The 25,577-nt window shown below is 40.2% G+C and overlaps 2 protein-coding genes across 2 annotated transcripts; one reads left to right on the top strand and one right to left on the bottom strand.

Annotated features, from left to right (window-relative positions):
- Nucleotides 1-650: 650 nt before the first annotated feature.
- LOC308137153 (kelch-like protein 23) lies at nt 651-2,758 on the top strand (the record flags this gene model as incomplete). The annotated part of the gene is made up of 3 exons (XM_080505727.1): nt 651-1,632; nt 1,819-2,230; nt 2,369-2,758. The coding sequence occupies 3 exons, from the start codon at nt 651-653 to the stop codon at nt 2,670-2,672; spliced, it is 1,698 nt and encodes a 565-aa protein (XP_080361853.1). The 3' UTR covers nt 2,673-2,758.
- Nucleotides 2,759-5,440: 2,682 nt separating this feature from the next.
- Nucleotides 5,441-14,172, bottom strand: LOC308137815 (ceramide synthase 2-like; the record flags this gene model as incomplete). Its single annotated transcript, XM_080506665.1, has 10 exons — nt 5,441-5,641; nt 5,729-5,885; nt 6,356-6,462; nt 7,254-7,382; nt 7,914-8,006; nt 9,717-9,767; nt 10,016-10,073; nt 10,259-10,377; nt 11,459-11,576; nt 13,997-14,172. 10 exons carry the CDS (start codon nt 14,170-14,172, stop codon nt 5,441-5,443), a joined length of 1,209 nt encoding a protein of 402 aa, XP_080362791.1.
- Between the last annotated feature and the right edge of the window lie 11,405 nt (nt 14,173-25,577).

The raw sequence follows: 25,577 nt of genomic DNA, 5'->3' as shown, positions 1-25,577 counted from the left end.
TTCCTTAATATCAATAACAAATGTACCTTTAGTAAATCTGAACCTGACAGTGTAGCTCGTGTGTTTTATATAATATGTATATAACAATATATTGGAAAGAAGTTGGGAACTATATTGTGTTCAAAAAATGGTTAATATTGAAGGGAAAAACATTGTTTTCTATTTTGAATCCAATGGCAATAACCTCTGTACTGTTGTTAACCTCCATATTTTATTAAGGACACTTTATATTCATAAATGTGAATGTAAAAATTATACTATATTATTCAAGTTGTTTCTGATTGACATTGATTGTCATTTTAAGTCTCTTAAGTTACTAACAAAAACACTTTATATCAATGATCAACATCCACACAGAGATATTCAACAATTAAGCTGTCACTTATACAATTCTCATTTTACACTAAGTCGGGATTTTTTGTGTGTGATTTAACTGTGCTCTAAATATCATAATGGAACAGTCTTTTTTAAATAATTTGTCATATAAAGGCTTGAATTACAAGTAGGTCTTCATTTTTAGACAGAACTATTTTTCCTTGCTGTTTTGTCTGTGTGGAGGGAAGTCTATTAATACCGCCAGTATGTGTGTCGTAAACCAGAAGGAGGGGGAGGTTTTCTGCACAAGACAGCTGCTATGGCTGTTCGCTGTCATGGCTAACAGATCTGACACCGAGCAGGATACGCAGAGTGTTAAATTGACACTGATTCCTGGGCAAAGAGACAAACAGGAAGATGAATCTTCTTTCCCGGTAGAGGACTCCGAACTTGTTGTTGTCCCCGATGCCGTTCTACAAGTGCAAGGAGAGAATTTCTATGTGAACCGTCAATATCTGTCCCTCCAGAGCTCCTACTTCAGGGCTCTGTTTTTCGGCTGTGGTGTGGAGAGCAACAAAAGCCACGTGGAAATCAAAGGCGTGCGTCTGCAACATTTCAGAGTCTTGATGGAATACAGCAGAATGCACAGCCTGACTTTGGAAAGAGAAAATGTTCTGGACATTCTTGAGACTGCAGACTTTTTACAAATGGATCAAGCCAGACTGCTGTGCTGCAAGTTCCTGGAGCGTGAGCTTCACCTCACTAATTGTCTGGGAATGATGGCCTATGCCTGGCAGCTGGGATGCATTCAGCTTTACACTGCAGCGAGACATGTGGCTCTCACACACTTCTCCGCCGTCATGGCTGAAGAGGAATTTCTGTCCCTTTCCAAGGACACAATAGCAGCTCTATTGGCCAGCGATGACCTCGCTATTTCTAATGATGATTTGGCCCTGGAGGCCACCTTGCGTTGGGTGTCATTTGACCCCAAACGAGAAGAATATTTCCTGGAACTCATTGAGCTGGTGAGGCCAGAGTCTCTGTCTTTAGCTTTTATCACTAATCTTTTGACCAGAATGAAAAGCTCGGACCCCAGAGCTAAACTCATCTGCAAGCTGAATGAGCATTTTCCAGCGTCTTGGTCGGTTGGCAGGTCAATGAAAAGGACCAGGGGCAGAGAGACTCTGTACATTCTGGGTGGACCTCACGATCAGGATCAACAGGCGCTGTACCAGTTTCACCCAGTGAGTGGTAGATGGCAGTGCTGTGCGTCTCTGCAGAGGAAGAACCTTACACAGTACTCTGTTGCAGCAGTAGGTAAAGTATGCATGGTGGGGTTGATGATGATTGTGTTGATAAAGGAGGTGTTAGTAATCAAGCTGCTAATGAATAAGAGGCCAAATTATTATTTTTCTCAGATTTTAATCCTTGTTAAAAATGCAAATAACAGAATGGACATCATAATTTATAATTATTTATTTTATTTTCTCATTACTCATTCAGGAGACAATTTAGTTGTGACAGGTGGATTCTTTCGAGATGTGCTGTGGTTCAGTGTGGACTGGGTCAGGATATACGAGTGTGGGAACCAGCGCTGGGTGGACGGTCCGGCCCTGCAGAAATCCAGACACAGCCACTGCTCCATCGGCCTGGATTCAATACTGTATGTGGTCGGTGGCAGTATGGATGAAGGGCTTGTAGCTGATGTAGAAAGGTTGGTCCTGGGGTCAAAGGAAGGCTGGGAGGGAGTGAGCCCTTTGGTCAAGGCTGTAGAGAGGGCAGCCACCGCTGCTCTCGGTCTACGTATCTACGTGGCATGTGGCCTGGATGAAAATGGAGAGGTATATGGCGGAATTCAAAGGTATCTGGTGAAGGAGGATCAGTGGGACGTGGTCTCTTATTCTCCATTTCCACGGTGAGTAAAATCACAGCAGCCCCTTTACACACGTCACAGATGTAAATGTCAAATATGCTTTGTTGGCATGCTTTTTTTTTTTTTTTTCTTTTTTTCGAACAAGTAAGATATTTGATTCAAAATTATTGTCTTTCCTAGATATGACCTAGTTGCCACAGAGCTCAATGGCGCTCTCTACCTGCTTGGAGGCCAACCCCTACGTTTTGATGTGGAGACAGATGAGTGGACTATTGTAGAGGAAGATTGCTTGAATGGAAAATTCTTTTGTGGTTGCAGCACAGTCAGTGGACAGATATATCTGGTCAGTGAAAGGAAGAGTAACAAAGCATTCCCAAACATGATTCTGCTGGACCCTTACATTGACACTTGCATTGAAATGGATGATGCCATACCTTGTCCTGTGCCCATCAAAGGTTGTGTTACAATGAAAATGGTGACATAATGATGTATTGAAAGTATTCTGAACTACACGACAACAAAGTGTTTTTTTCCCCTCAGCAATATATTGATATTGCAATATCCAACATTGACAAATCATGTGAATTTAAAAACTGACTCACTGTGTCCAACAGAGCTGAAAGATCAGTACATGATGTTATATCAGACAGAGCTCTCTCTAAATGACCGCTAAATAGCATAATCCACCTTGTTCCCCCCAAAAACTGGGTGAAATACCCAGGATAGAGCAAGTATAGGATAGATTGATGTGTTGATAGACAAACGCCTCTCAGAGATTAGTCACTACAATTGTGAATTGTGTGAGTAAGTTTAAAGAAACACAGCAAAGTGTGTTCAGATACTTATTCTTGCTTAGCTTGACACACCCTGCAATGTAAATTTCGTAGAGCTGAATAAATACACAGTGCGGTCCCTTTAGAGGTGTAATTCCTGCTTCAAAGAGAGGATTTAAAATAGAATGACTAATTTCTTAGTTTGCTCTGATTGGGGGTGGTACGGTACAGGTTGTTTGTTAAATGTTTTAATGCGGTTTGTACTTATAATAAATACGTTATTCACAGCAACAACTTTGGTCATAACTACTCCCAAGTTTGTAAAGACACTCGTTTGCGGGTTCTTGTTATTGTTTGTGCAAGATTCCAAATAAAGTGGCATTCTTCTGTATATGAGATGAATATGAAACCTCTTTATGAAAAACCGAAACAGTGCCGGTTAAACCTACACAGTTGTTTGCATCTGACCACCAACAAAGCTGAGGTTGACTCATACAATTGATAGATTGTAGTGCAAGATTAATCAGAATCCTTATAAATGGTATTTAATTATATTACATAACAATAAATAATTTCTAGAGATATTAAATGATTACAAATAGTTGGAAGTAATAATAAGAATAAGAATAATAAGAATAAGAATACAAAATCCCTCCTTCCAAAAAAATAAAAAAATAATTGTTGCATGACACAGACATAAACATCAAATAAATAAAGAGGTATACACAACAACACTATGCAACATTTCTTGGGGACTAAATATAATAATTTATTCAAAGAATTTGAGGAACTGCACAAGGAACAAAACATCCACACGCACTCATAGGTGAAAAGTCAGGTAAAAGTTTAATGGATACATACTGGTATTTTCTGTCTTTGTATTTATTTTAGAAAACCTCTATGTTGGAAGGTCTAAATGTCATTCAGTGGATCAGCCCTTTAAATACAGAAATCTTTCAGATCCCACTTCACATTGTGGGCTCAGTACAAACTCATCACTGTGGCCACGGCCATCATATCATCTTGATATAGAAACTAGATGTGTTTGCAGCAGCCAAACAGCCATGAAGATTTCCATTACAAAACCTCATGGGGATGAATGATGACTTGGTGTGAATGTGTAAAGTCTGTAAACAATGTCTGCGACGTTTAAAATCAAAAGCATGACTAACGACCTGGACTCAAGCGGGACTGATTCATAAATCCCAATTTTTCTTCAGTGAATTGAATGTATATGTAATAAACATTTCATAAACAAATATATATCTGAACATCCAACTGATATTAAGAATCTTTCTCACCTTCTGAGGCATAAAGGGTTTGATCATTGTAAATAACTCCACAAATAAGGTCTGTGTGCAAACCTCTCGTGGCTTACTCTCGCATCGCCAGCTCAAAAACATTTACCCAAAACATGTCAAAACAAGGCTCTTCCTTTGAGTTTGTCCAATAAACACAAATCTTACAAGTAACAAACTACAAACAAATCTACAAACTTGATATAGTGTTTGCAACATATGTATGTAAATAACAGCCAAGGCACAAAACAAGAGTCCGGTGGGACACACCAGAACAAAAACATTGTTAAGAAGTCACTCTGCCAGTTACAATCATATTCAAAGTAGAATAAAGGCAAAAAGCAAACTCGTTACATTTTGAAGGCAACATATTTTCAGCCACAAAGTGGGCACCAGGGGGCACCATATCTTTTCTGAGCAGTGAGCTGATACAAGTGAAAAACAGACTCCTGTCACAAAAAAAAGAGATAAATTTATGCTTCCTCTGAGACCTGTGCTATAGCATTTTGATAATTTGCCACAGCAACATTTCAATGATCATCCTGCTTATTCATAAAAAACATCATGTATGAAGTGGGTGTTCACCAGCCTTATTAGAACCTGTTTTTTGGTATGTACAATCAACCAAACCATAGAGATGTGAATTATATGAAACTGTACCTTAAATTAGCTTTCTTTAAAATATATAATGTACTGCATAATACATTACAGTTTGACTTGTATAAAAAGCTTTAGATTTAGATCTCACTGTCAAGAAGAAAGAATTAAGTGTAACTTCTGTTTTAAGATATTTACATAAAATGTTAAAATACAAAAAGAAGAAAATGCAGAACATCAAATCGGCCCAAAAAATATGCACAAACTGTTACCATATGTGAGATGCAGTGCACTACCTCTTTGTTATTGTAATTCTTTTTTCCATTTTTTTTCCCCCTTTAAGCAGCATTATGAGCGACAGATGTGATCTAACCACACACTATTTGTGTAGATCTACAATCATCCCCCCCCTATTTTAAAAAAACATGATGCAGATCCAGCCTGAAATAATTAATGGCCATGCCGGAGACACACAAGCGGCAAGTATGTATCACACAGTAGAAAATAGGTAATCTCCAATAATCAAAGGAGGAAATAACTATTCTTTCGGTGAGGATTGGTGGGTGTTGAAGGGAACCGCTCCACTATCTGGCTTTAGGTAGTCTGCTGCTCCTCTGGTGGGTCAGATTGTTCAGGACACAGTTGTTAGCCAATGATGCCAGTTTGGAGTTGATTGCACCTTTCCTTTGTTCCCAGCCACACTCCTCGCCATTTTCATCAGGCTCTTCCTCTTCTTCATCATCATCCAACTCACTCTCCGCGTCACTTCGTTCATCACGCTCAACCTATGTAGGAAAAAAATTAATTCATTCCAGAACCCCCATTTCCAGAAAATGAAGGCATGTTTGGCTTTACCAATACAATCCTCTCACCTTGCCCAGGAACATAAACTTGAAGACCATGCGCAGGATTAAATAGGCCCAGAAGATGTGCAGTGCTTGAAGCACAAATAGTAGAGCATTAAAGAAATAATAACCAAAGAAAGGCTGGAAGAAATCAAGAGACGCCACCAACGTTGTGTGGATTACCCTGCAAAACAGAAATATAAACTAGTTAGATTTGCTTCAGTTATTCCAAAGTAAAGCTTGAGAGCTGAGGTTCAGCACTGCATTGCGATAAAACAGTAAACAGGATGGCTGTATGGATATTGGAATATGTTTTGTTTCAATTATGTAAAAACAATATTGTTATTTGTCAATTTATATAGTTAATTTGACATATTTCTTTGAGTAGGTCATCGATAAAGGGCTCATATGATCACTTTGCATTGGGTAGTTTAACCAACTTTGGTCAGAAATGATTAATAGTTTTATTAATAACTGACTTTCACCAGTGACACTTGCCTCTGTTTTGATCACTTTCCCACAAATACATCGAGTTAGTGTACAGTTCTTTCGGTTCTCACTGGCCAACATTTACAATGATATCTGAGCAGCTGCAAATATCTTGAGTTGCACATTAATTCATAATATATCTGAAGTCCCTTCACAGTGTCTTACCAGCCAGGAAACACTATGAGCCTTGTGATGAGGAAGACCAGTGCGAAGATGACAAACAGCGTGTCGCATGTCTTTGTCCACACAGCGTAGTGAAACATCTTTGCAGACTACAGTAAGAAAAGGGTAAATTAGAAAATTTTTTGAGTTATGTCTAATTTCAGAGAAGGAAGAACACATATAAAACATATGATCATATTCATAAATGAGCAATAAACATTTTAACTTGTGTTGGTTCCTACAGTGAGGATGACCAGGGGAGTTGGTCATAACCTACTGAAAACAATAATTCTTCAGCAAGCACAATTCTTCTTCAGAGCACAAAGTGATATTTAATCCATCAAACTCACATTGAAGTGCCCGTGCAGCAAACAATTATCATCAACAAATAAGAATGGTCTCTTTTTCCTGGAACCTCAAGTTGAAATCCTATCGAAGGTTCCTACTTCCTTGTCTACTTTCAAGTAAATAAGCAGACCAAGTCGTGTTTGTGGTGACATGTGACATGATGCTCAGATGTCAACCCTGATATCCAGATGTTATCAGCAAACTGTGATACTGAATCATATGACTGAATACAATGGGCCTGTTGACTCAACCCACTGTCAGGTGAAACATTTACAGCCACTGAAGGTACCCCAGACCGTCAGGCTTTTTTGTGCATAGCTCATCGTAGGAAATGACAAAAAATAAACAAAAATCCTAAAAACAAAACAGGAAAAACTCAACACAATGTGGTTTATTCAAGACATGTGCTGTGGGACCTTTGAGCAAAGTTTTGCCATTCCAGACCGTTGCATGTCCCGTGCTTTTCAGTAATGCGTTTGAAGATAGCGAACAAAGTGTACTAAGTATTGCAAAGAAAGTCAAATGCGATTGGAATCAAGGAATGATGGTTTACCTCCAGAAGGAAGTCAGAAGAGTCGTGCACCAGCATCACCAGTGTGCCCACTCTCACATAGTTGGCACAGTACGAGAAACCAATGAGGAATATGGTGGCGATGTGATGAATCACCTGCTCCTTGAAGTCCTGGAGCACAAACACAGACCACACAGTTTGAAACAGAATCAGTATGGTTAATATTTGTGATGTTATATTGTCGGAGCCAAACAAACTCTTTATAAATTAAGAACATACACAGAATAAAATGACTGTTGTAAAAAAAAGAACAGTGTAATCTTTTCTCTTGCAAACGATTTAAACTCCTGGAGTCACAGAACAACAAAGTTATGACGTAACAGCAGATAATCCAGTGGATAATCTGAATTAAATACAAGTGTGCAAGAAACAAAACACATTTGATTACAATATGCCAAAAAAAAAGTTTAAAACTGGAGTCAATGCAGTTAGTTCAGAAGCATTTACATTTGTTTTTACCTGACTAACTGCATTTCACTGTCATACCAGTTTGTGTATATGCCGAATTAAAAAAACAAACTTTACATACACTCAAGACAAAAAGTAGAAAAAATACATAAAATAGGATGTTACTGAAGGAGTTGCTCTCCTTTTTGGTTAGTTGTTGGGTACGAGCTGTCCGTCAGTCAAACCCATACTCACTTTTCGTTTCACGTCCACAGAGACACACAGAAGCAGAGACAAATAGAACGCTAGTTCCAACATGTAGTACCAGTAATGAGCCTCGGCCACGGCCTGAAGAAAGAGAGGAAGAGGGTAACAATAAGTCAGGTTTTCTATTCAGTGGTTGAAACACAAGGTTCTTGGGCATCGTGCTTATCAGTCTCAAGAAAAAGTACTGTTTATGTATGTTGAATCATTTACAGGCTGTAAATGAAAAATAAAAAAAACTTTGACGTGTTCAACTACTGTATATAGTTAAATAAATATGAAGAGTGGAATTTTCAGTTTTTATTTTATAATGCAGACTGACTTTGGCTCCTCATGCAAGTGTTTACCGAAAAAGATCTTGAGACCCCCAAAAGAGCCCTTTTGTCCTAAAGCCAGCCAGCAGCCCTCACTGCTGAGCATTTACAACTTCACCTGTCTGGCTTGTGTGTGGGGAAAGTTTAGCAGTAGTCCACTGTGAGAATTGAGTGGTTGTATATGTAAATCTGTCCATGTTCCGTTTCAGAACATTTTAATTACAAAGCTGTTAACATGCCTTCAAACAGAGGAAGTGTTTTACTCGGAGGAAGTCACGGTGCACTATCTCCAATGAAAACACTCGATGAAGACACAACATCCAGAGTTAACACCAACACAATGGGAGGAAGTTGAATCGAGCATTCAAACCCTAAAAACACATCCTCTCTGCCTGTCAGAAGCCACAAGACCTCGGAGGAAGACACACGGTTAACAGCAGTATTGCCTGCAGGAGTTGTAATCAGCCACACTGCACATAGAAACAGCTGCGGTTTTACTTTTTTTTTCCTTCCAGTGTTTTCTATTGGAGGCCATGACCTTGCAAAGACGGGAGGAATGTCGACGTGCAGGCATACCAAACTGTCGCCAACAGAGCAGAGATAATAATATTCAAACTCCGAGTAAAAAAAAAGGGTGCAAAAACCTGCAGAAACACAAAAGCACTCAGGCCAGTGTTGCCTTAAAGGAAGTGAAGAAATGGAGATAAATGTCCGTGGGTGGGTGGAGTGTGCTGATCTGTCTGCTTTCAGGTGCTTTGGAAAAATCAATTTCCACCACCAAAGGATATTGAATTGTTGGATTCTCTCCAGCTTCTGCTTTCAGCCACTGCTTTGTAAAATTATTATTGTATGAGTCATACAGAAGTAAAATCATTACATCTTTTATTGAGCTGTGTGGATGTGATTTAGAGTCTGAAGGGCTGAGAACTTGTTTTGTCAATATATCAATACAAAAGAATATGTAGCTACGAATACTGCAAGACTTAGAATTAGCATCAATATAAGGACAACAAAAGACTTCCCCCATTTACCACTAGAAGGGGTTCACATACCACCAGTGTTACGCGAACCACAGCTTTCAGAATCACAGTTCTGAAACTCTCAAACATTCTAAAACTGTGTGACATTCTCAAACATTCACACATTTTAAAACTACCAAATACTCTGAAAATCACACAGTTTAAAACCTCCTAAAAGGCAAAGAAAAAGAGCTTTGTGCTCATACTGGTCGATACAGTGTCCCTCAGGACTGCATTTTAATGTACCAAAGTTCTAACATAAACATCTCAAAGACACACAGCAACATTTAAGAACTGCCAGATATTAAAAGTTGTAATGATCATTTCATCCTGTTTCTAATTCCACAGCCATTTATTCAGAATGAATCAAGACAATGTCATCATAAAAGAGTTAATCAATATGTACAGGATACCAGAAGTATTTTACACCTGAAGCTGCTGTAGAATAATAAATTACTCACCTGCCTGGGGAAATTCCTCCAACACTCTCTGTGTTCCCAGAACCAGGGAGTCTGAAAGATCAAGGAAATAATAGTCATTCACACGAGATTTCACATTAAATAATCCAGAGTTTGGACATCAATCTGTGTAAGCAAACAAAAGACAGAACACAATGCTTCAATGATACTACTTGACACAAGAAGGAACACAGACGTGCCTAAAAAGAAATACTTTAAGTGTAAGTAATTATTGTATAAACAGTTTGAAATAAACGTTATGCTTATCTACCAAATGAAAAAAAAGTGACTTACGCACTTACATTAATTAAAGAGCCAAGCCCTGCTATGAATGCTACAAGGTAGAACACAAACCGCCAGCTGCACAGATAAAAATAAACACCATTAGAGCCGTTGGTTTCATTCATCAGATTAGCAGAAAAAAACGCATCCTCAATAATACATGTTTATTTTGCACAAATCACAGACTTGCAGTTGTTTGGATGAGCACATTTGATCAGATCTGTAGTGAATCTGTTATTATCAAAAGAAAGAAAGTTACTCACGAGGCCTCGCAGAACTTTTTGGTGTTGCTTGGTCGGTCTTGGTTCTTTCTGTGTCTAAACCAGGTCTGGATCTTTGTCTGAGAGAGTCCACACTGCTTCTCCAGGCTCAAAGACTCATTCTAAATACACACAGATATGCAATAATTTTTTAAACAGCATGCAATAATTGGCTTTCTCAGTTTGATATCCAAAATGGAAAATGTGCTATTGCAGGCTTGGCCTCATTATAGATTTATCTTGCAGGTTTTTTTCTTTCAATAGACTCTTAATGTTCGTCTGATGATCGCTGCTTCTGCAAAACAATACTTTACATTGGGTTACAATACTGCTGAGAATGCACTTGGACGTGGTCAAACTTAATCACATATCAGAGTTAAAGAAAAACAGGAACATGTGCATACAGAGTTGAATACAATGACTATTTCTGTGATGCCACAATGAGGCTGTGACATTTTATTCTGACTGCATTGTGGACATGCGATACTTGCAGCTCACATACGTATGTACTTTGCCTATTAACTCATTTGTAGCCTCGTATTTACATGGCAGAACAATGCAGATGCCATCTGTTGCAGTAGTTCGTATTCCACCCCACATAGAAACAGAGGCTTTGCAAATGAGGGTGCACAGGCAAAAACTAAACAATACACTCCTGCACATGTGCAGAAATGTGTGCCCACAGCAGCCACAGAATGCAGAACAAAGCACGAAGACTGGTGCATTTGATTGGATATTTTGAGCCACGTCTTGTCCCGACAAGTGCCACCACTCTACGTCTCTGCACAGGAACGTCTGTGGTACAAAGTTAAATGAAGCCAGGAGGTTGGATGTCAATTTGTCAGGATACTTATGGTTGTGTTAATAAAGGAATAGTCAGTAATTACATTGTCGGTTACATTGTAATACCATCGAAGCTGAACAGACGGCATGCTGATGCGACACCTTTTGCAGGAGGAAATGTTTTTTCTCATGCTGTCTGAGGACACGCCCATCACTAAGCATTAGAAGTCTTCTTTGAACACGGTACACTTTATGAGTGAAACACATGAACCAATTATTGTTTGTGTGACTCCGAGCTTAATGGGAATTTCCTCTTGTACTTCCTTCTTTGAAGCAGTTCCTTGCTCAAAACTAGCAAACAACTCTACGATATATGTATGAAAATATGCAGTCTCAATCAGAGAGAGAAGAAATACAAACTTGCGATGGTGGTCGGCGATTCTGTTTGTAGAAGGCCTCCAGCTTTGGTACTGCAGGCGCTCGAACTCGAACGCGATCTTTCACACCGAGGTATTTGCTGAAGGGGGCAGCGATGACCCTAAGAGGGCAGATTAAATAAGAAAAAGGCAACAACATTTGTATCTTTTAGATTATATTTTTCTCAATCAGCATTGTGTGAAAAGTCAACACCTGTCCAGCGTAAAATAACACAGTACAGTGCAGAGCACAGCAACAAGATAGCTCATTATGCTGCGCCTGACAGCCTGTGGAGCTGCTCCCATGGGCATATTGTGACATTTGGCGAGACCGACTGTCATTTAGTTGATATGACATCAAGAGACACTTTACAAGTGTGAGTGTGTTTGACTGACAGAGAGACAAAGTGACAAAAGGAAGAGGTGAATGTGGGTACATAAATACAGAAGAGACGGTTTAATGTGTGTGTTTGTATGTGTTTGTGTGGGTTTGTCGCGTGCATGTGCCAGATCACGTGTGTGTAACTCTATCTCTGAGCTCATCATCCTGGAGTGAGCATGGAGGGACAGAAGTATAGAGAGCGAGACGATCAGGGCAGCTTTGTACGCACATGCACGGACACACGCATGCACACACAGGGGCAGCTCTATACCCTGAGATGATGAGACAAATAAAAAGTAGGTGCACCTTTTTCACCTTCCAGCTGTCGTCTCCTCAGACGGCAGCAATAGTTCAAAACCTCCTCATCCATCAAAGCACAGATGCTCACCGCGACAACGCACTTACGCTCAGGCTTGCATTCACCATATGCCTTTCCCCTCCCACCCCTGTCCCCTGCTAATACTTGCAATGTCACTACTCTGCTAATAAGTACCTGAGGAACGCGCGCACGGCGGGGCTAATCCCACACAGCACTCACCAAGCAAACCTGGATTTTTCTGCACAGGAACAGATAAGAAAAGCATTCACAAACAAACCTATCGGATCAGCCATCACATATCTTTAAATCTTGTCTCCGTCGTACTGAACTGCTGTCCTGTTAGCAGCTAAACTAGTTAAGTGTGCGGAGATACTGCCCTTTACCACAGTCTTCTTTTCAATCATCAGCTCACGGTCACGCTATTCTGAACATGAAGAAAACCTCGAGACACTGCTAGTTAGGAAAACACCTGCTGTCCATTCCATATGCATAATGCATTGCTCTCTGTTTGAAATAACTGAGTCAACTAATGAAAGCATTGTATAAAGACAATACCTGACATTAGAGGGATATATGATATAACTAACCACACACAATGCAGTTTTTTCTCCTTGTTTTCTATGTTATCTTACTTCTTATTTTAGTTATTTTGAGTTTCTGCATCTGTTGATTTTTACAATTAACTAAATTACATCTCATGAAAATAGATGAATAAATACTCATTAGTTTCTGGTGTACAAGAGGAGCACAGTGACAAGCAATTAACCTTCAAGAAAATATAACTTGGTTGATTTTCTGAACAATTAACTTGTATAAAATGGAAATACATAAACATGCATGACTATTAACTTATCCCACTGTAATTCAATAAAATTTGCAGGATCATCAGTTCAAACCTGAAAATGTTGAATTTATCATCATGTCAGTAATTCCTTCATATTGTTTATATTTAAGAGCTTAACGGCATAAAAAAAAAGCTTTAAACAAAAGCCAAAACAATGATTAACTCAAGTCCTTCTGTTGTCAATTGCTATAAATGGTTTTTGAGGAATTTATAGTGTCATCGTTTCAAACTGATGATAAGATTGAACAAGATTGAACAAGATTGAACAAGATTAAACAAGATTGAACAAGATTGAACAAGATTGAGTCGACGCTATCGTCACCGAAGAAGTGGTTTGACCTTGTTTCTTTTCTCAAGGTGCTCAATCTTGATTTTCAGAAGAAGCGCGACTGGGAATTTACATGAAATCATTGCAGTCTTCTCAGTTAAACGGCACAATGTGGTTGGCAGGCTGCGTTTCATGCCGGTAATGAGTGAAGTGCATCAGCACAGCAATGAGCCGTGGTGTATTATCGCAAAGCTCCGTTTCACCTGTTATCTCTACTTGTGTCTGACCCAATGACAACAGGACCACCGTCATCACACCCAGCGCCAGCAGTCATTCTCTTCATGCTCCTAAAACAGCTTTGCGAGGCTGGAGTGTCTCCCAGGTGAAGAGTTTTTTTCCACACAGTTTGCAGTTAAAATAGCCTACGATGCCCTGCTTCTCTCTGAGCTACACTCGTTCTATCTGGGGAGCACTACCACAGGGTAAAGATGCTATTATCTAGAGCAACATAGGCAGATTAGCAGGGAGCAAGCCTGGTGGTAAACCATCCAGCTGAGCGAGTCAAACAGGTAAATTGATTTGATCCCGATGGAGGAGCCTAATACTTTAATTGTTTCGATGAAAGTTATTTCACTCAGTCAGCTTAAGAAACTGTTATGAATAATAAAACTGTGTGCCACCGAGAAAAAATACACAGAATTTGACTTACTCAAGCTGTGATTATCTCACCTCTCAAAGACATATCTCAGTGCTATGAAGGCAAGCGCCAGGGGAAAGATGTAGATGAGGTCCCTGGGCAGAGGAACGTGGCCTTCGTCTTCTGTTATTTCAATGTCCTGCCAGTGGGCATCAGCAGGCAGCCAGTACTCCTCCTGCCACAGCCACTCGTTTAGCAAGCGCTCCATCCTGAGAGGAGAGGAGAGGAGAGGAGAGGAGAGGAGAGGAGAGGAGAGGAGAGGAGAGGAGAGGAGAGGAGAGGAGAGGAGTGCTTCATTGAAATGTTTTCTGGGCTCCCAAGTAGACCTAACTTACTCAAACTTTCATCCCTTAATTCATATTTATGCTAAACAGTAGCTGAAACCCTCAATATTTGAATGAGGATGACAAATATGCAACAGCAGTATGTATGACATTGAAATAAATGAGCAACTTCAGCACCCTGTCCATTATATGAGACCGGGTCCATCCATATACAATGTTATGAAAGTTATTCGGGCCCTACAGACTTCACTGTGGTTTCTACATGGGCCATTTTGAAGTCCATCATAAATATTGCAGCTTCAGAGCCAATCCTTCTCACCTATTGACCAGTTACTTTAATACTGATGTGAGGACTGGCAAGAAAACAAACTGACAATAAAGAAAACTGTGTGGCGTGCATTACAAAAAAAAATCCCTCTCTCCCTAACTCTTTCTTTCCTATCGAATCATATATTACAGCATAAATCTAAATGCATGCCTGCTTCAAGAGCTCACATACAGGAAGACAACAACTGTTCAGAAAAACGCCTCTCTGACACAGATGAATCACACGCGCCAAATGCAGACCCACACTTAATCTCCCTATGTCTGCAGACGAGGGTCCCACTTTAAAGGTGAGTCACTAGTTTCTAGAGTCACGTTGACTGGCATATCGATGAGCCTATAGCGGTGCTGCTGCGTGTGTCAAAGCCTCCATCATCCAGCCTGCTGCCAAGACAAACGCTGCACGAACCGCAGCACCGCTCTGTCAGCAGGTGCGCCGTTTTCCTCCAATGGAATAAAGAGCGCGCAATGACGCACCGAAACATAATGAAAAACACGCCACATATTCGCTGAAAAAAACACAATCAAACAAACAACGATATAAAATCAAACACAAAAAAAAACCCAACATAAAAGCGCGGATTTGCGGACAAACGATAAGCCCACCTCCGGCATCCACCAGCTCAACAACCTCGAGCTGAGCCTGATCAATACGCATCCTCCATCCTATCGATCTCTTACTTGAAATTGTCCCCAAAATAAATGACTCGTTGCGCCGTAACAGTACACAAATGTTATTGCGCTCACCTGACTGCGCTCCTGAGATGGGGATGGAAAACGTACAGCGGCAAATACGCTGGAGGAGGAGCGTGTTTGACGCACCCTGCTTCTTTCTGAGGGCGGGGACTGGCACGCGCCTTCATCATCACCGTCTCACTGGGCTGTCCTGCGTGAGTGCGGCCAAGACGCGCAGGACGGGCACTGTCATCATCATCATCATCATCATCATCATCATCATCATCATCATCATCATCATCATCATCATCATTTTAGGTGCACAGCAAATACAACACAAAAGTTAGATCGAGCAATTATTTGAATATTTGTTATTATGTGTGTGTGTGTGTGTGTGTGTGTGTGTGTGTGTGTGTGTGTGTGTGTGTGTGTGTGTGTGTGTGTGTGTGTGGGTGTGTGGGTGTGCGTGTGTGCGCGCGTGTGTGTGTGCGTGTGTGCGCGTGTGATTTCATTTATCAATCAACAGTCACGTCAGAAAAACTGATAAGATCTGCAGGAATGTTCACATGATGCTGTCATTCATACCTCTCATTCTGTAGTTCTTTGATAAAAGAGAAGGGCCTCAGAAGTAAAACGTCTCCCAGTTACCTGTTAGTATTTTTGGATTCCCTTTCTTTCATAAAAGTGAAAAAAATGACAATGAAAGTGAATGAAAATATCCTAAACGTAATATGTGTGCAATCAAATTTTGACGCATGTACCTATGTAGAAAAATGCTGCGTGTAAATAATATTTGTGTAATAAACACCACAATCCAAAGATTCAATATCTTATCAAGAAAACTGTTACAATGTGTCCTTTCTCTCACAGATATCGAGTAAAAGCTTTACACTGGTATCATCTTCACTCACTGGTGTCATGTGTGGGAGGTGTTACACAAGTTTCAGGAGAAAAAAGTCTTCACCTCTGCAAAGACATTGTTTGTTTGTTAACTCCTTCTCTACACGACAACCCAGCTGTCCCTAGAGGTTTTCTATGTTATTCAGATCTGGAGAAATTGCAGGCCACTGCTTTTGAAGTTCCCCAGTCTCCAGGAGCTGTTCTCTAATGATGCGACCTTCACGAAATGTAACATCACCGCCAATAAATGTTCGTCTGGTCACAACATTGGCTGGAGCACAGCGCTATCCTTGGCGTTTCTAACATCGCTGGCGGCCAACATGAATCAACTTTCATCAGAGAACAGCGCCGAGGTCCAATGGTACCTCATCCATTGTAAATCCTTCCTGGCCGATGGAAGACGATGATGCCTGGGCCTGGTGGTGTGTTCAGGTATCCTTGCAGGTCGTCTAACATACAGAAAACACTGATGTAAGCGGTTTCTAATGGTCTGACATGACACTTGGTTGGCCTCTCACTCTTAAATATGTCTGGAGTTCGGTGGCGTTCATCATCTGGTTCCACAGGGCACTGTTAACAATGAAGTGGTCATCAGTGTGGAATGTGGCCAAGCAATGTCCACTTTTCTGTCTTTCTGTGTCTCTTCCAGTCTCTCTGTATCTGTTCAATCTGCTGATGACACTGTGACACTCAAGCCTCAGTGTCTCTAGGACATTGTTTACGTCTCTCCCCACTAGAGAGTTGTGTCAGAGGAGCACAGCAGTTTGAGTGAGTACAGACCTGGACACCTGCTGACACAGACAGGGTGGAGCTCGTGAACTGGAGCCAGTCGGGGGGTGTCGTGGAGGTTTTAATGTCAGGACTATTGCTTTGTTTAGCAAATCGACAGTAAAACAAACAAAGGTTGTTTGCTATGCTTAAGCTGTCTCTGGAGTGTGGAATCTTGGTCCGTGGTCAGGGATTTTTTTCACAAGACCTTTCCACAGAGGTGGGCAGCTGAGGGGAGACATTCGGGCTCCTCAGAGTACAGATGCTTAGCTTCCTACACAGTCCTGCTAAACCTGTAGATTGCCTCTCTGAAAATGTCCCTGTCCCCGTCCCTAAATGCCTCTTCTTTCCAAAATCAATCCTACTGTGATGGGATTGATTCAGTGTGCTTTTCTCTCTGACTGGGCAGCTAGTGAAGTATTTGAATTTGAGTAGTTTGTGGGTAATATTACCTTTGTTAAAGTCACCAAGAACAATAACTAAAGAGTCTGGGTGTGATTGCTCCTCACACTCAAAATCTACGAGGCAAACGACTTTTTATGAGGACAAAAATAAAATGTGACTTCCAGATGAAGACAGAATTCAGAGTCAGTATTGAAAATGCACGGATTGTAATTATAGTTTAGGTTATAGTAAATTTCTTTCTTTGTTAAAGTCATAGAGACATATGACTACATGTGCACAAGAGTGCACGTCTGTTCATGTCTGTGCGTGCATCTGTAACTGGTAAAATGAGTGAACCTTTTACATCCAAACAAGTATGGCAACCAGTGAGCTCATTTCCTGTTTCTAAGTCAGTCACACCAACAGATGCACATGCAAGGTGCTAAACACCTATCGATGGTCACGATACACAAAACATTTAGTTTTAAACATTGATTCATCAATACTTGGTTAATGTTTTTCATGTTTTTTGAGGGGAAAAAAATACATTGGCCATTAGTGTGGGGTGGTGAAAATGATAGGCTTTCAGCCGCTTTTTTCTGGGGTCATCACAGCACATCATGACAAGAATTGGCACAAGGTCTACACCATATGCCCTTCCTGATGCAATCTCAGATCGAAGTAAGGGGGGTCTGTGGAATTTGAACCTGACCTTCCTGTCACATGCTCACTGCCTACCCTCCAGGCCACCACTGCTTAAACAAACAAAGGGAAAGGAAAGCTATCACACACACTTGATAACTAAAAGTTGAATGCAATTTACGTGTTCACAAACGTATGACCAATGTGCCTGCCTTCAACAGTTTCTTCAGCAGATGTATTCCACCACAGTTTCTTTTCTTAGTTTAAGATTTGGCATGCTAAAATGTAATTCATAGGCTAATCTAAGGACATTTGCTCTTTTAATATAAAGGGCAGAAACGGGCCCATATATATTGAGTATTTTCCACTTTTAGCTGATGTAGTTTACACTTGAAGAAAGAAGTTGAATCGATTTTTTAAAATTATCTAATTTTCACCAAATTATCTTTTTGTATAAGATTACCTCATAGTGAAGAATGTGTATACTTAAGACATTCTTGAGACACAAAACAAAGTCGCACCTAAAGAAATAAAGCAGTTTGATTTGAAGATTGATCCTGAGATCACTAATTACATTTCAAAGAAATTCACGTAAGGCCCGTCAATAACCAGAGGGGTCTTAGCTCTGCGCCCCCGATTCCAGGCCAACAATAACAGAGACGTTGAGGTCAGGAATGTGCACAGGAAACCAGTTCCTCACAGCAGCCAGCGGTGGTGGCAGCTCTGAGCTTGGCTGAACTGGCTGGGCTGCTGACGACCTCCCTGGGGCCTCAGTCCCATTTCGGCCGGGACAAGCGGGGAAAGAAAGGGGAAGAAGGATCTTTCCAGGAAACACACATACCCGCTTTCCCACATGAGCCAAATCCCAGATTATACTATATACATGTGCATAATTAACCCTCACCTAAACCAGTTTTCCGTTCACTGCATAATTTACATCAGATTTCTTAATTTCTCTCCTTAAACAGAAAACCACACACCACGCAGACACAATCAACACACAATCTCTTGATCCCCTTTTCCTCTTATTTCCCCCTTGTTTCTTTGACGACTGACACTTCTTGTTGTCCCCTTTCCTCTTCCCTCTGCCAGGAGTTCAGTCAGCACCCTGAGGTTGCCAACACAACAGGGCCTCTGTTCACATTTCTCTGTGAAAGATTCCTGGGAATCACTCGCATTATAGCTGCTTTTTTTTTTTTTCATATACTATGACTTTCTTCCTCCTTTTCCATACCTCTCTATTATTTTCTTTTTTAAACCATTTCCTTTCCTCTGAACTGTTGTTTCTCATTCTTTTGTGTGTTGGTTTTGGCATCAGCGCTCCACTGGACCCCCAGGGTGACGCCAGCTAACTCGCCAGCTTTAAGCTCTAAAGACAACAGGGAAAAGCCTCTCGTCAGAAACAAGGCTAAAGCAACAGCTGGAGACATCCAGTAGAAATGGTGCTTCTGGAGAAATTGAAAGTTTCATTCATGTTCAAGATTCCAGCAGACAAAAGCTTACGCAACAATGTTCCACCAGAGGGCGCTGTAGATTTTATTTAGTGGATCTATCAGGGGGCACACACACACACACACACACACACACACACACACACACACACACACACACACACACACACACACACACACACACACACACACACACACACACACACACACACACACACACACACACACACACACACACACACACACAAAGTGGAGAAATCTTCATGTTTGCAGACCAATTACAGAGATGGACAGTTACAAATAGGCTGTTCAAAGTCACCCAATAGCCTCAAATGCATTACTTTGGATTGTGAGAGGAACTCAGAGGACCCACAGAACACATGCACAAGTAGAAGACGCAAACCTCTCACAGAAATACACCCAAACCTCAAAATGGGTTGGACTCTTGGGACATCTTGTTGAGTGCTCCACAATTTTGCAAACCCAGAAGAAGTTGGAGATTCTTCAGCAGAACTCAGCCTCTCCATGTGGTGAAGTGTCATCGGACAAAACCCTGAGAACCCTGCACCAGCTATCGGCATTGTTGACTGTGTGAATTAATGTATGTGCAAATGGGTGGGTAAAAGGTATTGAGGTCTTTAAACTGTTCCATATACTGAAATTATGCACAATTTATGCACATTAGTCTGAAAATCTAAGAAAGACCATAAGGTTTTCCATAACACATTGAAAACAATTCTAAAATCTTACTTTGGATTTAGTGCAAAAAGAAAAGCGCTCCAAAAACTGAATGTATGCAGCTGTAAATACAAAACAGGCTGCCAGCAGAATGTACCACACCCTCCAATTAATTTAGAGAAATATCATTTGTGGTATTTTCAGGTGCATTGTGCATGCTAAGGGATTAATGGAAACATGGCTTTTATCATTAAATCCTCCTGTAATGGCTAAAATGAAAAAAAAAAAGAACAGTAAATTTAATACGGCCACCAGCTGTATCGGTATTCCGCACATTGCGTTCCTTCTGAGTACAGATGTGTTTGTGTGCTCGGTGAAAGGTATATTTCCATCCTTCAAGGGGACCTGAGGAGGTAAACATCATTAAACTGAGGTTGAGGAAGTTTGATTGTCAAGTATAAAGTCAGCTACAAAGCCTCTTTCACCCACCTGTTTACAACCTTAATTAACAGGCAAACGTCAAGTCAGATGGAGGTTACGTCATCACTCGTGTCAGGCTGGGGATGCGTATCGCATGGCTTCACTCCACAACTATTTAAGAGACCCTGAGGTCATAAGATAGAACCTCTGAGTCCAAAACCAGCACTGAGTATTGGGCCTAATTATTGTTTTACAATAATGGCATGCAGTTTTAGAGGGTATTGTTCTTCTAATCAGAAAAAGAAGTAAGTGATCAAAAACCACAGCACTTACACCTCATTTTCTTTTATCTAATTGATGCCTTTGTCAAGTTTAAAATATTTACTGCAGATATTTTTCTCTTGCCAGGCCAAATTGGACAAGAAAAAAAATCATCCACAAACACACAAACACACAAAGAAATTGTGGCGGGGAAAAATAAAAAAAAGAAAGAAATAATTGATTAGTGAAGCAAAAATTGAAAAGCAAATAATTTGAACCAAGATTTAAAAATGGTTATTAAAAAAAGAGCATGAAGTCAGAGGGAAACTATGTTGAAAATCTGTTATCTCCACATTATTATTATTATTATTAACTAAACTGTGGACAGTATCTGTCATTATCAACATGTCGATTCAATCCATGGTGGTTGAATGGTTTGTGCGCTTGCGTTGCAATGAAAGTATCCCCAGTTTGCATTATGAAGTCGCCCTCCTACCAACATGCTGCCAAAGACATTTTAATACAGTTTCAATTCACATTGTTTGGATACTCTAAAATCTCTGTGATTAGCCATTATGTGAACTCTGAACCGTAACCCTAACCCCAAAGCAGTTCAAAAATGTCTGGAAAGAGAGAGCAGATGAAGGTGAGCAGTAAATTATTGTTGTCAACCTATTTTCCCAGCGAATGCTACATCACACTAATAACCTGCCATCATGCATTCCTGGTGTTTCACTACGTCAGTTCAGGACAAAGGTCACAGGTATATTCACAGGTATATCTCTTTTTCATAAAATTTAGAAGTGAGTGTTTTCCTAAAATGTATAATGATCATTGCTGTGAAAAGCTCCGACTGCCTCTCAGATTAAAGCAATGGGAAGTGGGTCATCTACATTCATGTTATGATTTAGTTTATTAGAGAGGAATGATAATTGGAAACAAGACCAGGGGCCTCTGTCAAAGGAAAATAAAAGTACACAGACCTTGGCAGAAAAAAAGACTTTCTCTGGCTTGAGACTTTTAACATGATAGAAACATGTTCACTTGTGTATGTGGTATTGCTGATGACACGTTTTAAATCTTTCAAGAAAACCCAGTTTGTCTCTTACAAAACCTGAAGTGAGTCTTGAACGTCACACCCATTAGCTTGTACACTTCACACAGAGATGAAACACGGATTTAAGGCACAAAAAATCCCCCAAGTTATTTCCAAAAACAGGAGTCAGTCTGATACCAATTACCTTCTGACGTAAATTATCACATAGTTTTGTCCACAAGTGTTGATGTTCAGCAGCAGGAAAAAAGAGCACACAAGCAACGTGATGATGATCTTTATCTGCTCTGGCCACACTAAATGTGTGGCTTATTGGCTGCTTGTGACGACAATGATCGTGTTTTATTAGGCCTTGGCTCTCAAAATGAATATTTTATTATAAGCTGATTATTGGTTTTGGTCTTTCTATGGGACTTGTTGACAATGCAATAAATGTTAAGTACTTCCATCTTTGTCCACAAACAATATTGGTGCATTCATGTGTTTCATGTGTTTTTCATGTCGTTTAGTGAAGTCAGATTATTATTTCAAAACAAGAAAAAGCTTTGAATCTCAATATGGACTCTTGTCAGCTCAGTGATCCAGGTTTAAATGGAGACCATTATTGTTTGCCACGTTAGCTTTTACACATATTGTTCTTCTTGCCACTAATCTTCAAATAAGCCTTTCATTGTTGCAGTTTGGCTTGTTTGGTATAACAAATGAAAAAAAACACAAAACAAAACACCATCATCGCTTGGAGATTTCTCCTGCTCTCCTTGCTACCTTTACCTCTTCACCTAATCATTCTGTACCATATCCTTCAACAACCAGGCAGGGCTCCAGACTTCATACTAATTAAAATATTGTCTGAAGGGACATTTTAAGGTTGGCCCAGATGCCTCCCTTTGATAACCTTCGCGTCAGGTCCTCTCAGCCTATTCTGTGATTTTGTGATTCCTCCTTCACCCCATCTGTTCTCAACCTCGTCCCTTTGTTTCACAGGCCAGGACGCGCACAGCTGCCTCTCCCCTACCTCAGCCTCTCATTGTCTTCCAGTGACATCATTGAATTACTCACAGCAACACATCTTTCATCATCATTTCTCTAATAATTACCATTATCGCACCACGAGGTATCTCCAACTGCATCATGTTTGGCTGACTTCCTTCCTGGTCCTCAGAAAGAGGATAACAGTAGGAGAGGCAATGTTTGGGTGGCGCTGAGGTATGTGGGGCCGAGAGTGGAGGAGGAAGCAGACAGTGGGGTTGAGACCACATAGTTTGGAAACTAATGGGAAAACAGTATAACATACAGCTGCAGTGTGCTGTCTGAAGCGCAGCAGATGCTACCTGAAGACTTCGAGCACGTCTCGTGTCTTTGACCTTGCCTTATCATTATCGTGTCAATAAAAAGCAAGTTTATATCCTCTGATTGTAATTATCTGTTATCATCCTTCACAAAACATTTCTTCAGTGTCTTATCACCAGCAGCTGTTTTTGTCCTTTTTCCATCACCTCACTTATTTGCCCTTTTGAGTTTTGAAGTGGTCTGGGAAATGTACACGCAACATCTTTCACATTATCTTGCCTCAACTCTTTGTTCAAGCGGGTAATGATTGTTCCCTTTCACAGTGGCCTGCCCGGACTGCTCTCCAAAGGAGCAATGGCCACTCCAGGGCAGCTCTCTTATCAAGAACACAGCAGTAACATCTGGGAATGTGCTGAAGCCATTAGCAGGCTATTACATTGTTTTCATAGCCCTGCTATATGTTAACGACAGGGTGGGATTGTATGACTCGGCATGCACTAGTCAGCTGTGTTGTATTTTCTATCTGTATATCTGTGTGTGTGTGTGTGTGTGTGTGTGTGTGTGTGTGTGTGTGTGTGTGTGTGTGTGTGTGCGCGTGTGTGTGTACTGTATATTGCATTCTATCACCACAAAAATTACAGCTTATAATTTTGCATGTGTTGTAAATCACACTAAGTGTACATAGGCACACTCACGTGGCTTCAAGTTCACTGAAAAGGTATATTCGACAACATCTGATAAACAAGCTTAGCCCGTACACGTTTGGCATGAGTAAATTGGGAATTTCAAGAAACACCACAGCAATATGTAACCCACAGAGGTGGTTGTGCACAGCTGGCAGCTTCCCTGAGCTGGCCTACAGTCTGTGCTGAGGTCTTGTGTCAACAGGACTTGGGAGCTTTTTTTAACTACAGTAAAACCTGACGACTCTCACAGAAAACTGCTTGAAATTGACTTTTTGTCTGTGAGATTTTTTTGCGTTAAGCTATCTCACTCTCTTAACCTCCACTTGTTCTTCTGTCTGGATTTCCCAGTGACGTATTTGATTGTTGTCATATTCAATCCTCACAACTACCCACTGATAAGAATCTAACCACATACAGTAGGCATGTCAACAGTTGCCTCTTTACAAATATGACAGCAACTTTGCCAACATGTCATTTAAACTCTTTATCATCTGCTTCATCAACAACCCACAAAACATTGATATGAAAATGTACTGTACAAGATTTGCAAAAACAGAAATAGGATTTTTTTTCTTCATACATTTTTAATGTCCTCCTTGTATTCAATTGAATGAGACTTCCTTTTGTGCTAATTTTTTAATCCAATATACATTGACCCACAGTTACCAGTTTGCCACCAGTTTGTTCTTGGCAACTAATGTAATTAGTAGCAGCAGTTGGAAAATTACAAGCAATGAATTCTAATAAAGCTGAAGGTCACAGATTACCAGTGACTTTATGCAAGAAAATGACATAAATTTGATTACTTGATTGATTGAACATATATTACCCAACAGTCAGATTAAATAGAAAATAATAATAGCCTCACTTCCATTAAAATGAGAATCTAGTTTTCAAGAGATAACGGACAAAGATTTATTCAGATGAAGATGAGTACATTAAGTATGTTTTGTTGTTTGATTCCGTTTAAAAAAAAAAGTTCAATCATGAGGCAGCTTATAGTGCAACCAACAAAAAACAAATAAAAATAAAATACATTCTTACACTATGACAATGACTTAAAATAGCAAAGAACAAATCCATACATGTCATTAGTTTCAAACGGTAGCAAAGACCAAAAAAAACCCAAAACCTTTAGTCTATTTGCCCTACTTCTATGGAGTCTGTATGGTAGCAAGAAACACATCTGCTGGGGAGCATTCAGGGTCAGCACAAGCTGAAAGTGCCTTCCTGGAAAGCTTCAACCTATAAAGTTGGGAGGGATCATCCAAGATTGTACCTCAAACTTAGTAACGTACAATTTACATTGTGTGTGTGTGTGTGTGTGTGTGTGTGTGTGTGTGTGTGTGTGCGCGCGTGTGTGTGCATTGTCGTGTGTATTGTCGGGTCAATGGCAGGAAAAACATGCATTAATGAAATTTGGGTTTGAGCTTCTTTGTTGTGATTTTTTTTTTAAATCATCTGCAGCATTTCAGCATAAACAGAGCAGAGACCTTTTTTTTGTGAAATCATTATACTATAGCAGGGCTATTCCCCTTTTTATTCAAGGGCATAACTTCAATGGTGGCATGATTCATTAAGCGTTACTGGTTCCAAGTACTGTTAATCATTGTGTAAAGAAATAAAGCAGAAAACTGCATGCACAAAAACAAAATCAAATGCTTGAAGAGAAGAATGCGATCATGAGGACATGATCTGACCTAATATTAATGCCAACATTGGGAAATGAAGACATCGTCTACACAAAAATCATATAACAGAGCAAGTACACACTGACTGGATCATTAAAAAGTGAT

The sequence above is a fragment of the Blennius ocellaris genome (assembly GCF_963422515.1).
Source record: "Blennius ocellaris genome assembly, chromosome: 12".
Classification (NCBI taxonomy): Eukaryota; Metazoa; Chordata; class Actinopteri; order Blenniiformes; family Blenniidae; genus Blennius; species Blennius ocellaris.
This window is presented reverse-complemented; position numbering and strand designations above follow the sequence as displayed.